The following is a 20,394-nucleotide window of genomic DNA, read 5'->3' as shown; positions in this document are numbered from 1 at the left end:
TCCAGCGTGCCGCAGCTTGTCTTCTTGTTTGAAATAATAACACACAACCACACATGTACTCAGGTCTCAATGGGTGGAACCTTGTCATCAGCCTTCAGAGAGCACTTTAGCTTCACACGGCAGATTGTCTTTATAACGTGTTGAGGCCCTGTTGGAAAGCCAACTGTAGCTTACTGTAGCATTCCTGGAGTTAAGCTGCTGTTGTGTATGTTGTTGTGGATGGTCAGGACGTGTGTTGATGTGTGCATAGCAGCAGGAAATGTAAGTCGTTGTACCATTGAACTACTCTATTATTACTTACTACTACTATTCTGTTTATTCCTGTGGCTAAATAGAGTAAGAACTTTGCAGGCTTTTGCTCAGTTAGGCTAGACTTAATATGCAAGGTACTTCCTCAAGGAAAAAGCATTAAATTGGTGCAGAAAATCGTGCAGAACATCATAATAAATTTGACTGGGATTTCTAACCGATTTTTAGTCATGTTATTTATTTAAACACTCTTAAAAATAAATGTGCTACAAAGGGATTTTGAGCAAATGGCATAAAGGAATCTCTTTTGGTTCCATAAAGAGCCATGGGTGTGTCAAGACCTCAAAAACTTACTTAAAATATTTACATTTAGATAGAGAGATCAATCGATCGATCGATCAACCGCTTACAACAACTGGTCTTCATGGAACCAGAAAAGAGTAGGTGACACTTGATTACTGTACCTAATGTTAGTATCTACTCCATAATCCTAATCTATGGGGGTGAAAACCTAATTTCTCCGTTAATGCTTCAGCATTAACAATTATATGCATAAAAAATATCAGCTCTTGATCCACAGTGCTAATATTGGTGCAATCTACTTGGAAAAGAATTGGTGGTTCTTCAAAGTACTATCCAATGAAGTGTTTCCTGGGGATTCAGTAGTGATTATTGTATGGCAGTGGTCACCAACTCTCCCACTGGAGATCTCCCTTCCTGCATGTTTCCCCTCCAACCTGAATCTAACATGCCCTTGCTAACATGCTCATTCAGTTAATCAAGCTTTTGAAGGTAAGGCAATAATTAAGTCAGGTGGGGTTTGATTAAGAGAAGAGCTACAGTCTGTGAGGTCTCTAGAAGCAGGGTTGGTGACCACTAATCTATGGCATTTTGTTGCAGCTTACCAGATTTCAGTAATGCATGCAATCTTTGAGCAAGAAGAAACTGAAAGGTTTGTTATTCTGTAGATACCTGATGATATGCCGGCTGTTTTGGATAACAATTGATGGGGAAGAACATTTCCCTTTGTGAGGCACTGGTTTTAACTGTATTTTGCATAACCTGCATATACAGTACTTTGCAGAGGATTTGGGCACCTGATGTTTACCTGCATCTGTTCTAATGTGAGCTGGTTTGAAGAGCAAAGCTTGGTTGCAGGTTATTCCTGAATGCCCCCAGCCAGCAGGTGGATGTGTGGTAATTCCATCACCAGCTTTAACACCTGATATAACATCATTAAAGCACTGATTTGTCAAACCATGTGTTGATGGCTGATAATGACTATAAATATTGCTAGAATTGCTAGATTGCTAGATTGCTCTTGTGAGAAGAGCTTTGGAGCCTTTTCAGTTTAATAAGAACGTAAAATCAATTAATTACCACTTACTAACCAGACAAGGAGCTCTTAATTCTAATTTTCACATGACCTAAAATGTTTTCATAGTACTGTGTGTGTATATTTTATTCCTAAAATAAATTTTAAGCACTCAGAACCTGAGAAGTTTAAGATTAGAAAATATCATAACCTTAAAATCTAATAAAAATAATTGGTGGGGTTTGGACAGCTCTCTGGTGGTCCATATCAAACATCCTCATGGACCATCTTTGGCAATCAGGCCACACTTTGGGCAGCTGTGTTCTGTACACGTCTGTTGTTAGAAAGTTAGAAAGCGTCTTCTGTGCAGGTCCAACAATGCAGCAACAGGACCTGCACATGATCAAACATAACCACTACTCACATGCATATATAATAATCCTAACCCAAGGCAAAAGCACACGCCAACTTCTGCATGTAATGAACGAATTAACCAAGCTTAAGTTTGAGCCATTCAGTCAGCTCAAACGCAGTCGGATGGTGCACAGTCATATTTTTGACAGTGATCTGTAATCTTCTCTTTCTGTATGTAGTCCTTGTTTTGTTCAGGAAAAATACTAATTAGTGCAGTGAGGTGGCCCTCCGAGACTGCAGCTGCATAATGTCACCAGAGGCTTTGGGATGCCAGTCCTGTTTGTGGTGTAGCTAGGTGGAAACCCAATAGCTAGCAACAAAAACAGACTTGTTATGATTTGCAGACATTCCCAGCAGGTTGGCTTCAGGCAAAAGGTGGAGCTTCTAGCCTGTTTTTCCTGCTTTTATTTGTGCTTTCCCTTCTGCTCATTGGGACTGAGCGTGGAAAACCGAACACCATTAGTGTGCTTGAGAGGAAATATGTTGATTATTAAATATTAATCATACTCTTTTGTTGTTTTCCCCTGTATTCAGTTTATTGCCACAGTGTAATTTCCCCTGTGTTTGTACAGTAGGTATGCAGTTCCAGACTTTGTCCTGGTACTGTTTAGTAGTGTATATCCAGGTTCTTGTTTCTGTCCTAATTGGTGTCGTCTTATGTTTTCAGATGTAGAGGAAGGGAAAAAAGAAGCTCACTTTGGCTGATACACCGTCGAAAGGCTGAATTCCCATCATTCAACATCTTTCACATCTGCATTTCCTCGTCACCATGGATTTCCCTTTTCATCTGCATGAAGGCAGAAGTTGCAGACAACTAATCTGGATACTTATCCCAACATAACTTGGATTCCTTACTGGAAAACAAGAACAATGTGCTAAAATAAACTGAGTTCTGTTGTGTGTGAGAGTGAATGCGTGTTAAATGGTGAGCTGAACTCATTTTGGCTCTTGCGCCATGTCATCTCCTCTCCTAATCCCAGATGTCCTGTGTGGCTTGCTCCTTTTTTGTGCCTTCACTGTTCTCTGCGCTCTGGACTGTACACCTCGGAAAAGCGTCCCGTATGAAAGTAAGATGCTAATACTGTATGCTTTTTAATGTACTTGGGCCGGTCTGAAAACAGTATTATTTGGATTTCATAATTGACCTTAATTCATTACTCCAGTTCAGAGTATATCCGGCATATTTATGGTGATGGAGCAAATGAACTGAAATCATAAGGATCACTGCATTAAATATTTGAGATGACTTATTGTGCTTCCATGGAAAAAAAACACTTGGCTCAAAGTTTGCTCTACGCTTTTCTTTTCAGCTGATCATTTCTTAGGAATCTTTGTTTATTTGGCTTTAGTTGCAGCATGGAAGGCAAAAAAAAGATGCCTAGCATGAATTTATGATGAAAGCCAGCTATAATTTATTTGTATTATTATTATTATTATTATTATTAGTTGAACAATTTACCCTGATTAGCCAATATTGAGTAGGTCCCCCTGTGCCACCACAACAGATCTAAGCATTCGAGGCTTGGACTCCACAAGACCTCTGAAGGCGTCCTGTGGTATATGACACCAAGAGATTAGCAGCAGATCCTTTAAGTCCTGTACGTTGTGAGGTGAGGCCTCCATAGATCACAGCAATGAGCATTTGTTGCCCATGATCCTGACACCAGTTCACTGGCTCTCCTTTCTTGGACCACTTTTGGTAGGCACTGACCACTGTGTACTGGGAACACCCCACAAGACCTTCCTGATGTTTTGGAGATGTTCTGACCCAGTTGTCCAGACATCACAGTTTAGCTTTTGTCAAAGTGGCTCAGATTCTTATGCTTGCCCATTTCTTCTGCTTTTAACACATCATCACCTTCAAGAACTGAATGTTCACTTGCTGCCTAATAAATCCCCCTATTTTTTAGGTTCAACTGTAGCTTAAAATGATGTTTTTCCAATTCACCAGGTACCATCTTTCATCTGTGCTGATGAAATGTCTTTCAGATTAGGTTCCAATTTTTGCTTTTTACAAAATGACAGCTTTAAAAATTAGCGACTCGCCATCATCACAGACAAATATTCAGATATTTAAATGATTTGTTTATTGTCAATCATGTCAGTATTTTTTTTTGTTTTACATGAATATATGATGTGGCACATTGTACTAATTGACCTATCAGTGCTCCACCCACAAATGTGTTCTTTTATAACTACAGTTGTGAGGTTGGACATGCTTTAAAGAATGCCGGCAAAAATCCCATTAAGCAGAAGGAGCAGTTATAGTGTGGAGTGTAGTGTTAAGTTCAGAGTATTTTTGGTCATATTGGTAGATTAGGTATAGTCTGTTTTGTTAAAAAATCAAGATAACTGGGTTGCTTCCAGTCTGCTTATTTTGATTAGCTAAAACAGTGCAATGTGGTACAGTAATGTTGCGTTTTACAGGGCAGATTAATTTCTGACAGGCAAGAAAATATTTGGGTTGATAATTGACATCATTGATTTTTATTTTTGTTTTTAATTTCAGACACTTTCAGTTCATGATAGTGTGTGTGTGTATATATATATATATATATATATATATATATATATATATATATATATATATATATATATATATATCTCAAATATTCTAGCACTTGTGTCATGCTAAAAGGTACTTGTTTTTTTGTGTGGTTTTTTTTTTATTATTTTTTTTTTTTATAAATAGCAAATCCATCATCAGTATAGGTTGATTGATATCACTGTACTGCAAATAATCAAACTGTGGTAGAGTGGTAGATTTGAAAGAATTTAAGTGTTCTACAAAAACTTTTGCGTACTACAATTTTCATTAAGTTGACCTTCATTTTGCCAGGTTAAAACCTCTAACTTTAGACATTTTCATAGCATGTTACTGCTGTCCAATGAAAAACATGTATCTAAAAACATATACCCTGTAGCTGCTCTGAACACTGTGCAAATAATTCTGGATGAATAGACCAATAGAAATGCTCTGAAGTACCTGGAATGAACTCCTGGAATTGACTTCCATTCAAAGTTAATAACATTTTTGCCTTCTCCTGTGAAATGGCCATTTTGGAGATGCATGTTTTCATTGGACAGAGGCGACATGTAGGTTAATTGCTATTGCTATAGTATATGCAGGTTAATTGCATACAGAAATCCAGTTGTAAGATCTCAGTATTTCTATAATGTCGTTCTCATTTCTGAAATTGTGAAACCTCCGCATTTCCATAATTTAGGTAGCCATCTGAAAGTGTTCAGAGAGGAGGGTATCTGGAATTACTCCTCCATGCTGATGAGAGAGGACTTGGGACTGCTGATACTGGGAGCCAGAGAAGCCATCTATGCTCTTGACATCAACAACATCTCTTTCGCTAAGGCCAAGGTAGCGTTTCAAATTCACTGTGGGTTCTCTGTGAGCAGCTAAATGAATCATGTTCACTAGAGGCAGTTAAATGCAGCTGCTTTGATAATTGGATTGCGCTTAATTTATCAGGCAAGCTGGCAAGTCACACAGGAGAAACGGAATGAGTGCACCTACAAAGGAAAGCATCCTGATGTGAGTATGTCTGAACCTTACTGGTATCACTAATGATATACTGATGAGCTGTACACTATCAAAAGACCTATTGGAAGATACATGTACAAAAATTGTTCTAGTAGGACCTTTGTACTCTGCAGTCTCACAGGCTTCAATATGAATATAGGTTTAGTGGGACTTATACTGAAATTATTAAGAAACTGTTATTGTATACAAAGTTAATTATGATGAGTCATTTTTTTTGTTAGTTTTTTTAATGGTAGTGTACACTGAGCCAGAACATTATGCGTATCAGTCTGATATACTGTTGCCAAACATGTTTGGTGCCAGATATCTACAAAGACATGTTACAACAGATTGTTTAAATCCTGTAAATTGCGAGGTGGATTTGCCGTGGATTAGACTCCTTGTGTTCAGCACATATGAAGAGTAGATGGACGTTGGTTTGCCCATTGTGGGCACTTTTGATGGTGAAGGTTGGCATTCGCAGGAATTAGCATGGGTACCCATAGTCTTTCTGTCAGTGTGGACCAGATGGAATAGCGTTCATTGCACTCCCACTCAGAAGAGATTCTAACTAATGTTTCTGTTTCAGATCGAGTGCCGGAACTACATAAGAACACTTCATCAAATCAACAGCAATGTTATGTACGTCTGCGGCACAAATGCTTTTAATCCCATCTGTGATGACCTTGTAAGTATGCCTATACCAGAAAAGCACCTCACACAACTGACTATCGAACTAGCTTTATTCACCTGCAGTAATGCTTAACTACTGTCCCCTGTGAAGGTAAAGTTTGTGTGTTCTGTGTCATGCTTCTAAAAACAAGATAAAATCAAGAGCATAAGGTCAGCATGTTATTTGCTTTTCATGTGAACAGACGTATGTTGACGGAAAGCTGAAACTGCAGGGGAAACAGGAGGAGGGGAAAGGCAAATGTCCCTTTGATCCCTTTCAGAGGTATTCCTCCATCGTAGTTGGTATGTAGGCGACTTCTTCATCCTAACTCTTTCACAAAGTGCACTGGTTTACTGGGGCTGCCTGAAATTCTCGAAGCCATAGAATAACCAATTTAGTTCATAAAGAATATTTTTTTAAGGTTATTCTACACTATGGACAAAAATATTGAGAAACCTGCTCATGCATTGTTTCTTTCAAAATCAAGGATATTTAAAAAAAAAAGTTTATCCTGCTTTTGTTGGAGTACCTGTCTCTGCTGTCCAGGAAAGAAGGATATCTACTAGTTTGGAGCATTGCTGTGAGGATTTAATTGCATTCAGTGACAAGAGCATTAGTGAGGTCAGGATGTTGGATTATCACCATCCCACCTCATCCCCAACTTATCCGAAAAGTATTGGATGGAGCACCACAATCATTCCAGAGAACACACATCTTCCACTGCTCCACAGCTCAATGCTGGGGGGGATTTAAACCCCTCTAGCCCACGCCTGGCATTAGGCAGCATAGTGCCAACAGGTTCATGTTTATCTGCTCCACCCAGTTTCCACCCTTTTCTATTGACAGTACTTCTTTACAGGGACTGGATAAGCTGTGTGTGTTTGCGCACATTTGCACATATGTGTTAGCAATGGGGGCAACTTAACGTAGCTTAGAAGGGGTGTACACAAACGTGGACATATAGTGTGTATATCTGTATAAAGGTTCTCTTTACATGCAGAGATATTTTAGAAAAATGTTTCTTTATGGAGCCAGATGTTTTGTCTATGGCATCTGTCAAATAAACCTTTGTAGAACCTTTATTTTTAAGAGTAAAAAAGTTGGTTCTATTTAGTATGTGCATCCTCTTACCCCTTATGATCAACTTTGTTTCATTATTTATTTCATGATTACTTGTTTGTCCACTGCTGTAAGTCAAATAATTAATTTCAGACCACTCAATTTACCAGCCCAGGTGTTAATTTGCTTACGGAGCAAGTTGGCATGCGAGATGTGCAAACAAATCCATTTTAATAAGTATAGCAGCTTAATCATTGATTGAATTTACTGTTGAAACAGTGTGTACGCTGTCATTATCAATATGATCTTGTTTGTTTACTGCAAAGAAAAAAAATGTTTATGCTCCAGTAATGGATTAAAATGTGCGTTTTCCCTTTAGGTTTTAATATCAGTGGCAAAGGAGCAGAGCAGCTTTAAACAACTTATACTGTTGTAGTTTGTTCAGATGGGATTAAAGTTCAGCTGCTCCTGATCGTATAACTCTAAAATGTCTGATGATATTAAAGGTCTTCTTGAGCTAGATTAGAAATGATTTTGCTATCAATGTCAAATGACTAACATTAAAACCACAACCCAGGCTGTGCCTCAGTACAGAGACCTTTGGTAATTGGTTTAATTTAAGCAAATTGTTTCATAGCTGTTGATAGTACGTGATGTAGTGGCTGGGTCAGACCCGTTTATTGCTCTCTCCTCTCTTCTGCCAGATGGAGACCTGTACTCTGCCACTGTCCTTAATTTCCTGGGCTCCGAGCCAGTCATCCTCCGCAGCTCTCAGACTGTCCTGCGCTCTGAATTTAAAAGCTCCTGGCTCAATGGTATGCCTTTTAGAAGTGAATTTCCTGAAAATGCCATATTTCAGTTCTCCATGTAGCAAAAAAACAATGCTTCATAATATGGGAGATGTTAAGGAATGCTCAAATTCATACATTTTTCCTCTTGCATAAGAGGTAGTCGTTCAGACAAGACATGTTTGGTGTCTTCTGTATTTGTGAACTAGAACTGTGTGGCTAACACTGCTAGAAAACACTAGAAGTCCACAGTCCGCAACTCATCCCAAAAGTATTGGCTGGAGCACCATCCATCATTCCAGAAAACACAGTTCCACTGCTCCACAGCTCAATGCTTAGAGGCTTTATACCCCTCTAGCCCACAGCTGGCATTAGGCATGGTGCCAATAGGTTCATATTTATCTGCTCCAGAAAGTCCTATTTTGTTGGCAGTACCTCACTGCAGGGACTAGAAAAGCTGAGTGTATGTGTATGCATTTGGCCATTGAGTGTGTCTTAAGAACTGTTAACAAAAAAGTATTCTTTTAATAACACCTGCTCTCCTACCTCCCCTGATAGAACCCACCTTTATCTACATGGACGTGGTCCCAGAGAGCATGGACAGTCCTGAAAATGATGATGACAAGATCTACATGTTTTTCAGTGAGAATGCAGTAGAATTTGATTTCTACAGCAAGCTCGTAGTATCACGTGTCGCCAGAATCTGCAAGGTAGGATCCCAAATCATGAGCCCACACCTCATTCCCTCACTCATCACTACATGACTTGGACATTAAGTTAATAGTAGCTACCAGGTCATGCACAGTAATTACTGAATAATGAGACCTAAGATTTAATAAGTGATTAATTATACCAGGAGTACAAAAGGGGGAACCCTGGTCTTCCTTTGCCTCGTCCTTTGCTTGTATGTGTTGATGCACTTCAGAGTGATGTGCTCTGTGCTTTGCAGAGTGATAGGGGTGGCCTGAGAACTCTGCAGAGGAAATGGACCTCTTTCCTTAAGGCCACTCTGGACTGCCCCGTCCCTGGGAACATTCTTCCTTACGTCATACAGGACGTCTATCATGTCCGCTATGACAACTGGAGGGAAAATATGTTTTATGCCATCTTCACTTCGCAATCGTGAGTTTGTTTGTTTCTTTTGTGTTTTTTTTTTTTACTCTGTAGAGCCTTAATCTCGCTTCTTCTGCTCTCTGACGAGCTCTATAACAGGAATGGCTTGTTTCAGGTTTAGACAGAACTGTATGTTTACTCGCCTTGTAAAAAGAACAATTCTTAACTTGTGCGTGTTTGCATTTAGAGCCTCAAATGATGTGTCTTCGGCAGTGTGCGCATACTCTGTGTTGGACATTAATGGAGTGTTCGCTCACGGAAAGTATAAAACACCTGTACCTGTAGAGGCTTCTCACATGAAGTGGGTCATGTACACTGGAGACCTTCCTGTCCCTCGACCAGGAGCTGTGAGTCACCGTTTTATCGTTACATGTCACCAGGATGTCTGCCCAAGCAAAAATTATAATTCTGTTGTCTGAAATGTTGCCGTCTGAAGTTGACGGGTTGAGCTTATTTTGTGGTCAAAGTTAAATACTTGGGCTTTTTCCAAAAGGATTAAATAAATGAAATGCTCATTGTATTTGTCTTTATTGTCCACATTAACAATCCCACTAACCACTGGTGTGTTTAAACGCTTATTATGCACTTATATACCTTAAGAATAAGTTTTTTTTTTTAGGTTGATTCTACTGCTTTGTAAATAATTCCTCTACTCATAGTTATGTATGTGGTGTATTTTATTTATTTCTTTAATTTTTTTAATGAAATGGTCCTAAATCATACCACCTCTCAAATCGTGGTTGGATGTGAGATTTTGTGATGCACTGGATATATCCTGGTATATCCTGATATTTCTGATGCATCGGCTAGCAGATTTCCGTGCCGGCCAGCATCACACTGGAGTACTGTGGGGAGAGAGGGAGAGCCTCTACCCACCCAGAGAAAGCAAGGCCAATTGTGCTCTCTCTGGGTGCAGCTGCTAATGGCAGGCAGCAAGACCCGGGATGCGAACCAGCAATCCCTCTGGGCATAGTGGCAACCTTAGTCCGCTGGTCATCTTAAAGCCCTCCTCTTTCTTCTTCCTGTTACTCATTCCGATCTCTCAGTACTACCCCTGTGCATCAAAGAGGTGTTTGGCCTTCTAGATCAAAGCAGAGGCTGCCCTGAACTCCAGGTCGATTTCTCAGAGTTCTTTCCTCTCCCACAGTCATACATTGGCTTCTCATACTGCATGTTAAAGGCATGATCTGAACTCTCAACACTGCTTTTCAAACTTATATTGCCATTCATATGTAGTAGTTGGATTTTCCTTCTCCACACATTCCCCATGGGATTCTCCTCAGGTTCTGATTTTAAATCCCAAATTTTGAAGGACCTGTGCAGGACCTGTCTCTCTTTGACTTGTTGGAATATTCATGATTTGTTGGGTTATCATCTTTTAAGTGACCAGAGATTATTTAAAATCCTCAAAAACCCGATGCTGCTTCACATCCTGGAGGTATTTTACAAAGTGGAATTTCTCTCTTGTATAAGAGGTCCAAGAGAAGTGTCTGTTAGCACTTCTATTATACAGGCATTTATCTAACTAAATTGAAAATTCCTACTTTGTGAAATACCCTTTTTTTATTATTCCTTTTAACTGCCAGTGTATCTTTATTAGTATTCATAAACCTTATCACTCCTGTATTATCTGACATGCAGTGCATCAACAATGCAGCGAGAGCTTCAGGAATCAACAGCTCTCTGGACCTTCCGGACAAAAACCTCCAGTTCATCCGGGATCGGCCGCTCATGGACGACAGCGTGAAGCCCCTCACAGGCAAGCCGCTGCTGTTCAGGAGAGGGATTTCATTCACTCGCCTTGTGGTTGACCGCACGTTTGCACTGGATGGACAGGCTTACCTGGTCATGTTTGTTGGCACAGGTAGGTGCTTGCTGTAAACTGAACTGTGAACTGTGCATGTCTAGGCTAAAGAAATTTGAATACTTGTTTGGTGGGTGGGGCTTCTGGGCTTTCTGTGATTTCCAAAAAGCCTACGCAGCAGGGCATACGCTTCTGTGGTTATAGGCTCATGGAAACTCTGATAAAGAGGTTGAACTGTGTGTTCATTTGAGATGCTCTTTTTGTAGACAATGGCTTTGTACAGAAGGCAGTGAACTACAATGGGGAGATGCACATCATCGAGGAATTACAGCTGTTCAGAAGTCCTGAGCCCATCACTGTCCTGCGGCTCTCTACTAACACGGTACAGAAGACCACAGGGCTTGAAATTAACATAACAGTTACTATGTACTGATGTGTCTGCTATTATTTATTCTAATGTAAGGGGTGTACATGATGACTGAAAGTTATGTGAGTTAAGAGCACATTGTTGGATTTCATGTACTGCAGATTTCTTCTACTCTTTATTGATCAGTGGAAAAGAAAACAATCCTACACCAAAGTAATCTCTGATTAGTGGTGGTTCTTTGGTGGTGCTGTTTGGGGAGGGGTATCTGATGAGTTGATGAGTAACTGTAATCTTAGTGATCTAAGTGCACCTACAGATAACATAGCCAATGAGGGAGTCTTTAATGTCATGTTTCTGCCCCCTACCCGATCGTACACTTTTATATACCGTATATATAGCAAGTCAAATATCACAAATTATTCAGTTATTGTTTAGTTGTACTGGTATCAAAGCTTATAAAGCTTTATTTGTATAAAGATTTTAAACAAATAACGGTTTAGTTTTCATGGACAGATTAACTTTTATATTTGAACACCAAACTTAAGATTTGTTCCCTTGCTTTTGCCATTGTGTAGACTGTAGCTAATGAATGCCACTCAGAGTTTGGTCATCACTTTTCTTCTATAATAACTGTAATTACACTGGCCAACTGCAGTGTCTGTGTGTTCTAGGAATGAGCACACAATTGTAGGCCAGACTGTCCTCAGGCCATCAACGTCAAGACTTAGACTTAAGATAAAGGTTCTCGCACTTCTCCCTGAAGGAGGCTCAACCTTATATAAAAGACTGTTGGCTTATTGTGTTTATTTTATTTCTGAATAATATTAATTTAGACTTTATATATAAGAATAATATAATAATGTTTTGCACTCTTGCTGGGAAAAGAGTTCAAAGATACTTTGACATAATAGTCCTCCTACCATAACACACTTTGTTTGATTGTTGCTCTAAAATTATGTTTAAAGGCTTAGCTGTACTGAAATATACGCCATAGAAGAACTGTATGTGTGAAGTGGCAGTGCAGCCCTACACAGACTAAACAAGCTGTGTGTGTTTGTGTACAACTTAAAGTAGCTGAATACATTTTTTATATGGGGTCGTTCACAAACTTTTTGTACATTGTGTACTTTATAGAACTAAAACTTGTTCTTCAATGGCATCGCACAAAAACCTCTTTGTAGCCCCTTCATTTTAAGCGCGTAGATCAGGTTTTCATTTCTGACGTGTACATAGTTTATTAGTGTTTTTCAAATAATCAAACAAAATTGCTGGTTATTGTCGGTTTTAAATGCCACATTTGAAACCAAACACCCTTCCTTAATCCAAATATGCCTCTTAATGTGATTATATAACAACAATAGCATATGATACACCATGTTATATTATGAAAATTCAGAAGTGAAAACTACTTTGCTTTACTTTGCCCAGTGAGGTGTGTTGTGGTTTGTCATCTGGCTTTGTTTTGCCTTCGTTAGAGCCAGCTGTATGCAGGTTCAGCATCTGGTGTGGTGCAGATGCCTGTGGCTGACTGCAGTCGCTACTCATCATGTCTGGACTGTGTTCTCGCCAGAGACCCATACTGTGCCTGGGACCTGAGCACTCAGCACTGCACCACTTTACCCAGCCCATCCAAAGATGTGTATGTAGCACATGTTTAGAAAATATATATATATACACACACTGTTCCACACTGTAGTCTTCTTACATTCAGGTACATAAGTATTTGGACAGTGATACTCTTTTTGTATTTCTGTCTATGCCACCTCAGTGAATAACATAATTTAAATTAAATGCATTTTAGAAAAGCAGACGTTCAGCTTTAATTTAAAGGGTTATACAAAAATTGACAGCTTACAAGATTAGTTTCTTTAGCCTGCACTTTCACAGCCCCTATTTTTGGACAGTTCACTGATGAGCAGTTTCATGACTAGGCATGACCTGTTAGGTCATTATTTTATGACGGAGCAAAAAAAATCAAATGTCTAGTGTTGATTCCAGCTGTTGTTTGGGAACTCAAAAGATGTGGTCCAAAGAGGTGTGGGTGCAAGTGGTCATTATAAAGCTGAAAAAAACAAAACAAACCTATCTGTTCAGAAACTTCAAGAGTGGCTAAATCGTCTAAAGGAAACACTGCTGAGCTCAGCAACACCAGAATAAATAAATAATAATAAAATGAAAATATCTTTTTTATTTCAGTGATTTGGTACAAAGTTTAAAAGAGGGCAATCCATCTCGCTGTCCTGACCCAGGTAAAGTCTTGGTCCTTGTTTTACATTTTATTGTGCTTAAAAGACAAACTTACATTGATTATAATCCTCATATGCTTTATAGTCCCTGTGAAGGTGATGAACCGGTCCCTTGTGCTGGGCAACAACATCAAGCTGCCATGCCAAAAGGACTTGATTCTGGCTAAGGTCAACTGGAGCTTCACCGGAAAGCCACTAAACCCATCCAACAGGAAGTACAGCATCTACAGTGATGGCCTCATTATCTACAATGCTTCAGCCGCTGATGCCGGCCGCTACGCCTGCGGGACAGTGGAGCAGGTGCTCAGTAAACAGTACCACAGAACACTGGCCATTTATGAGCTACACATCCCTTCACTTGTAAATGACAAAGACAATACTGAAGTTGGCATGTCTAAAGAAGAATCACCAACTACTGCTCCAACTGTGGTGGAGCCGTCACCTCCACAGAGTCGGAGCACAATGAACAGCTTGATGGCTATTGAGATTGCTCTGGCTGTGGTGTCTGTGCTGTTGTTGGCCTTGTTGCTGTGGAACTTTTCCAAGGGCCATTTGTCTCTGCACAGGTTCTCCAGGCAGAAGCCCAGCAAGCAGCCAAGCAAGCAGCCCAGATCGCTGCCTCCGAATGACTCTGCTCCGTACCTAAGGCAAGAGGACACTTCTTTAGAAAGCACAGAACGGGCTGGACTGTTTCTCTATCCAAATAATAATCACAGAAATGGGACTGACCGTTCTTTAAAGTATGCCATGGATGAGTCTGAAATTTGAGGTCTTTTCTGATAAAGAAACCATGTATACAGTTTGTCAAACTTTCAGTGAGAGAGTGCTGATAATGGTCATTTGAGACTTCTCATTTTTTTATGTAATAGAGACATTGTTGGCCTTCTGTTGGCAGTCTCTTATTCTGTTTCAGAAACGCTATTTGGACAAAAGTATTGGGACACCTTCTCGTTCGTCGGTGGGTTTTTTGTTAGTTTGTTTTTTGTTTTTGGTAAATCAAGGGTATTCTACTAGATTGGGGGGCATTGCTGTGAGGATTGTAATTTGATACTCCCCACCCCCCAACGTGATAAATAGAGCACCATCATTGCACCCTCTAACCCACACCTGGCATTAGGTGCGTGGTGTGGTGCCAATAGGTTCATGTTTATGTCCTCTAGAGGGTCCTGTTGTATTGGCAATACCTCTCTACAGGGACTAGACAATCCATGTGTGTGCATTCACACATCTGTGTCAGCAAAGGAGGCAACTTAAAGTAGTCGATTGCTTTTTTTAGAAGGGGTGTCCACAAACATTTGGATGTATAGTGTATGAGGAAGCTTCTTTGCAAACCAATACTTGTCAATGGTGTTGTCGATGATTTGCACCAACATCAAGACATTTTGCCATCCTGTTATGATGTCCGCACAGCCTAGAAACTGGAGACTGGTGTTATTTCATTCAGCAGAGCCTAAAAGAGCATGGAAGGACCGACATGCTGCATACCTAGTTGTCACAGATTGGTCTGCCCAGGACTCTGTTCTTTTATCCTGAATGTATTATGCGTTAGGTACTTTGCATTACCTGCATGTATTGCCCATTTTATAAAAAAAAAACCCACATCCATATAGGCAGAAACTGGAGCTATACAAAAACTCATCTGTTGCTACTGCCCACTGCTGACAAGATGCTGCCACTACCGCAGCAGTGTCACTGATGTGTCATCGTTCAATTACAGGGAATGTACAAAATAACTAGAAAAACCTTGTAAAATGTATTCAGTGGTGGTCTTTTTTGTGAGGGTTGGTGTTTATTCATTTTGTCTTGGGCCATGTATGGAGTCCTTGTTGATCTACCTCTATCCTGTTTACCAGGTAAACAAAGCAGCTCTTTCCACCTTGTTATGTCATGTGTCTTGGCACCATCCATGTTTTGTCACTCGTCTGCTACTCTACTACTATGCACTATTAGTCTAGGACTGACTGTTTCTGAGGATCGATTGATGATTACCAGTAAGTACATGGAGGGAATAGCTCGTATTACATCTACTTATTGTATCAAATCAATAATTAGATCCCTTTCTGACTCAGATTGCCACTTTTTAATGGCCTTTATGAGTTTCAAAAAGTCTGTGGGCCATTTTTAAACAGAAACAAAAAAAGAAAAAGAAAAACAAACTATATAAAAGAGCAATTTATGAAAACTTCAGATTAGTTGGTGTGTTCACATTTGATTCCCACTCCAATGTGTATTCCAGGGAACATCCCAGGATTATGACCATTGAGCTTTGAAATGGTCACTCGCATTTATTTGGATCTGTTAAAAAGGCTTCGAGAGACTGAAGCCACACTGCAATTACGAGAGATTAAACACTCAAGATTAAACAGTGCTGGGTGCTGGGGAGGTGTCTGCAGTAACAAAGATTTTCTTGAGGTAATAAAAATAATCCTGCTCAGTGAGACCCCCTACCACTAACTGTCCTGTACCCATCTTGCTTCTAACTGTGAGGATAAATTCTTCTTGCACCATTTAAAAGGACCAGCATTAAACCTTTGGTCAATCTGGTTCAAGAAACATATTTAGAAGCAAGCTTGAAAAAAAGCATCTTAATATTTTGTTTTTGCCACCAATCATCAGCTCGGCCAGCACTATTTCTGGAATTATCTGGCTACTTATTTGAGCGGCCACACTGACATGCTTTGGAGTTTGACGTCATTCATGATACTGGAGTCACCTTAAAGCAAATCAACAACACTCTGATTGCTGTTGGTGACTGCACAAGGACTGGACCTCCAGATTCATGAACAACTGAGGACTTCACAAAGGATCAACCCAACCAAAGAAAGTTCATTTCATAGTAAGAAGAAATCTTACAGGCCCAAATGATCTGCTTTTAGAAAACTGAGGATTGACTTCAACCAAGATTCAGTCAACAACCATTAAGATTCAAGCTTCTTCAAAGATTGAGAGCATCTAAACACGATGGAGGACCGCAGCGCCTGCAGCAACTGTCAGGAGCAATTGGGACTTCGTTTTACCATCGACTACCTGTTGTACAACAAAGGTCACAAGACTGAAAGAGAGGGATCGAAGGAGAGCTCTTCTACAGCAGTAGTTCCACACACCACTGTTGATGACCAGGTTAATGAAGTTCTTCCAGAAGAGCAGAGTGGAAGACTGGTGGATCAGGAGCATGGCCAGGGTAGATCAGATAAACAGAAAGGACAGCCTGAAAATGAAAAGACAGGGGTTACCAGAAAAGAGAGCAAAGAACAAAAACCCACAGAGTCCTACATCACCCTCATTTCCATGGCCATCCTGGCCTCGGTGGAAAAGAAGCTCCTGCTGGCTGATATCTACAAGTGGATCATGGATCATTATCCTTACTTCAAGAGCAAGGTATTTTAAGGCTAAAAAGCAAGATTATAGCTTTAGAATCCAGGACTGGTAGTGACTGTAGGGATTTGCTACACCCTTTGAAAGGTCGCTTAAGAATTCCTGTTGCAGATGTAGAAACTGTATATTTTATACATTTATAACTGATACAATCCAGTGTTTTGTCTCTGGCATTGTCAGTGATTTATTTTTTTTAACCTATTTTAATAAAATGTAAAATAATTTTATAGTTCAGAGAACTATAAGCTTTGGCTTATCAATACTAGGTCATTTGCATAAAAATAAAGAAATAAATGAATAAAAATCTTGAATATGTAGCAAATTTGTAGGGTTTTTTTTATTTTTTGTTTTTTTGTTTTTACTGAAAGATGATTGACTTTTCCATGGCTGAACTCCTACTGCTTTAGATATCCACTAAATGGACCTCTATGTTCTTAAAATACTGTCTACAGCAAGGTCTGCAGGAAGAAAATCACTAAACAAAGTATTTCAAAGCAAAAACAATTCTGACCATCCCGAAAAAGGGGGATCTTTAACTCCTAGCAAATGGGTGCTATATAGAAGAATTTACATGGTTTTAGTTGTAATTTAGAAGAACAACTTAAAGATCCAGGTGGTTCATGAAGTCCTCGCCTTCACCAAAGAACCCTAGAAGAACCTATTTTTAAGGGGGGGGGGGGTCGTCATGAAATGTTCTTTAGTAAGGGCAATGGCTCTGAACCATGACAAGGAGCTATTTAAATGTAGAATTAATTCTTTGCCATGGAGCACATTTGAATCCATTAAACAGGGTTCTGTCCTCAGCAAAAAGGGTTCCACTATAGAGATACATTTTTCTTAGAAGACAGAAAAGTTACTGTAAGAAATAAATGAAGACTTTAAATAAGTGCTGCAAAAGAGGCCAGTGGGTTCATCCTACATCACTGCTATTGGACCAAAGCTGGTGTACGAGATGCACTGTTTTATTGTCTATGATCAGAGTTCTCTTCCCAACAGGACAAGAACTGGAGGAACAGCGTCAGACACAACCTTTCCCTGAACGAGTGCTTCATCAAGGCTGGACGTAGCGACAGCGGCAAAGGTCACTTTTGGGCTATTCACCCAGCCAACTTCCACGACTTCTCCAATGGTGACTATCGGCGACGCCAACCCAGAAGGAGGGTCCGTAGGGTGACGGGACGGCTCCCCTACAACCTGGATGTCCCCTACCAGTCCTTCAACCGTGTGAAGGAGATGCCCTGCTGGTATTGTCCAGTTCCCCAGTTCCTTCCGTGCTTCACAACCAGAGCGCACTGGGGCTGGACCTCCCTCCAAGCGAGTCAGACACCTTCCCTCAACGGCCTGCTGTGAGAACAATACATATTGTGAGCAGCACCTAATAGCATCATTAACCTCTTATCTACTTCTCATTCTCTCACATTCTCAAGCCAGATTTGTCATAATAAGACTGATGTGGGATGAAACACATTCACATAAAACCTGTTTCAGCTCACAAACCTGCAATTCAGCCTTTTAGGAAACACATCTGTGTGTTATCCTTTGTCATTGTGTAGCTTTGTGGAATATTAAGAGCTAAGGCCATCAAAAGTAATGCATTCAAAACATGTTATAAGAAAATGTACTTTATATAGAAATGTCATTCGTCAGTGAGTTTATCTGTGATAAGCAAAGACAAAAATGTTAGCCTCGTGTTTGCTGTTTTATCTACTTTCAGTATCACAATAAACAAATGTATTTCTCAGAGGTCTTCAGAGGTTTCTAAAAGGCTTCATTACAGAGGCTTCATTAGACAAAAGCTAGCACTTGACCTTCCTTTATGAAATTAAATCCACTGTGAAATTTGAAGATTCACTAATGAGCATCTTAAGGATTAAATAAAATCTAGTGTTCTTAAAGCAGACACTGCTCTGAATTTATTATATTAACCAGCATTTAATTCTTAAGGGAATCCCAATTCATCTATGGTGAATTTCCATTCTTTATTGTTTAACATACCATCACTGTCCTATGATAAAGATGCATCTCTAGAGGGCCTAGATGGTCTTAACTTTGAATGAAAGTTAATGCAAATTTAGTTTTGTAATTATTTGTTTTGCAAAATCAGTTGATATTTGTATTTCTATTGGTCCAGTCATCCAGGATTACTGACCAGATCAGCTGTCCCTGAGTCTTTCTCAAACCATGGAGAAAACTAAAAATGGAGATACATGTTTTTCACTGGATAGCAGTGATGTACACCGTGTAGCAACGTTTTAAAACCTGGATTTAGAAACGTGTTCTTCTGGGTTCTTCAGGGATGCATGAAGGTAGCAGGAAGCACATGGCTAACAGCACAGACACGGGTGTGGATATTCTGAACGGCTCATTGACTATTTATACACCAGTTAGTTCCGGCTACGCGAGCTGATTGGTTAAAAGGCGCTCCAAGCATTGTATCACTCCGCTGAACGCCGTTAAAGGAAAAAATAACGTAGCTAAGTGCCCTGAGCGAAAAAACAACAACAAAAAAAAAACCCAAACTGACCTAAAATGAACTAAATTAATGTTTAAAACAAGCGAAAGCAGGAGCAGGAGAAGGCGCTGCAGGTTGCGCAGTGAGTGGGGTAGATTTCTGTGACGTAGCAACAAGCTGCTTGCTAAGGAACTATAATTTGGCGGAAGGAAATGCTTCATTAATAAAGCGATATAACCCGAGAGGGAGCGTGAATTATCGTGGAATAACAGCAGAGCTGTGATTAAGCAGACAGTTTAATTTACAAAAATAAGTTGAGCCGTAAACGTAACATTTAATTTGTTTTAATTTTAGCAAGCATTTCCTTCCGCCAAATTGTAGTTCCTTACACAGTTTCACAGTCTCGGTTTGTCTGTGTTATTGTGTGATTCGTGTCTTAATCCGTTTCGCTGCGTTACGTTTTTGTTCATTATGATTTATAGCGACGGCGTTTAGCGGAGTGATACTGTGTTTGAAAAAATAAATAACTAAAAACACTTCTTAACCAATACAGCAAAGAACAGCACGTCTATGACCGTATTAACAAAGAAAATAATAAATAAGATAATAAATAAATATGTATTTAATGTTTTAATGTTCGCATTTCCTTCCGCCAAATTATAGTTCCTTAACAAGCAGCTTGTGGCCACAGCACAGAAACGAACTCCACTCGCTCTCCCGCTCCTCACACAGACCAACTAGCTCATTAAACTTCGTCTTTTGTTCTTGTGGATTCTTGTCTTAATACTTGTGGTTTAATTTAGGTACATTTCGTTTTCTTTCGCTTAGGACATTTAGCTACGTAACTACGTTGGTTTAACGCTGTTCAGCGGAGTGATACAGTTTGTGAAAAAAGACCGCGCTAATATGCCGAGAACGCTTCTCAACCAATCAGCTCGCGTTGCCGGAACTAGCTGTAGTCTAATAGACCACGTTAAGCCAGGTCTCATGGCTACTGAAGGTCC

General features: G+C 39.8%; 2 protein-coding genes across 2 annotated transcripts; both read left to right on the top strand.

Annotated features, from left to right (window-relative positions):
- Window positions 1-2,648: 2,648 nt before the first annotated feature.
- Window positions 2,649-14,331, top strand: LOC140537996 (semaphorin-4E). The gene is made up of 14 exons (XM_072660377.1): window positions 2,649-3,045; window positions 5,206-5,351; window positions 5,463-5,525; window positions 6,103-6,201; window positions 6,389-6,488; window positions 7,950-8,060; window positions 8,592-8,743; window positions 8,983-9,155; window positions 9,334-9,493; window positions 10,788-11,010; window positions 11,217-11,332; window positions 12,793-12,956; window positions 13,514-13,566; window positions 13,649-14,331. Exons 1-14 carry the CDS (start codon window positions 2,934-2,936, stop codon window positions 14,329-14,331), a joined length of 2,355 nt encoding a protein of 784 aa, XP_072516478.1. The 5' UTR covers window positions 2,649-2,933.
- Window positions 14,332-16,524: 2,193 nt separating this feature from the next.
- Window positions 16,525-18,288, top strand: foxq2 (forkhead box Q2). Its single transcript, XM_072661113.1, has 2 exons — window positions 16,525-16,941; window positions 17,935-18,288. Exons 1-2 carry the CDS (start codon window positions 16,525-16,527, stop codon window positions 18,286-18,288), a joined length of 771 nt encoding a protein of 256 aa, XP_072517214.1.
- Window positions 18,289-20,394: the final 2,106 nt, after the last annotated feature.

Source organism: Salminus brasiliensis, chromosome 17 (assembly GCF_030463535.1).
Source record: "Salminus brasiliensis chromosome 17, fSalBra1.hap2, whole genome shotgun sequence".
Classification (NCBI taxonomy): domain Eukaryota; kingdom Metazoa; phylum Chordata; class Actinopteri; order Characiformes; family Bryconidae; genus Salminus; species Salminus brasiliensis.
Note: the sequence above shows the minus strand (reverse complement) of the source record. Positions and strands in the feature narration are given on the sequence as shown.

Bases quoted from the DNA above. Each gene is read 5' to 3' on its own strand.
- LOC140537996 (XM_072660377.1), top strand. From the start codon at position 2,934: ATGTCATCTCCTCTCCTAATCCCAGATGTCCTGTGTGGCTTGCTCCTT. The intron at 9,156-9,333 runs GTGAGTTTGTTT...GTTTGCATTTAG, and splicing joins GCCATCTTCACTTCGCAATC to AGCCTCAAATGATGTGTCTT. The intron at 11,011-11,216 runs GTAGGTGCTTGC...CTCTTTTTGTAG, and splicing joins GGTCATGTTTGTTGGCACAG to ACAATGGCTTTGTACAGAAG.
- foxq2 (XM_072661113.1), top strand. From the start codon at position 16,525: ATGGAGGACCGCAGCGCCTGCAGCAACTGTCAGGAGCAATTGGGACTT. The intron at 16,942-17,934 runs GTATTTTAAGGC...TCTTCCCAACAG, and splicing joins ATCCTTACTTCAAGAGCAAG to GACAAGAACTGGAGGAACAG.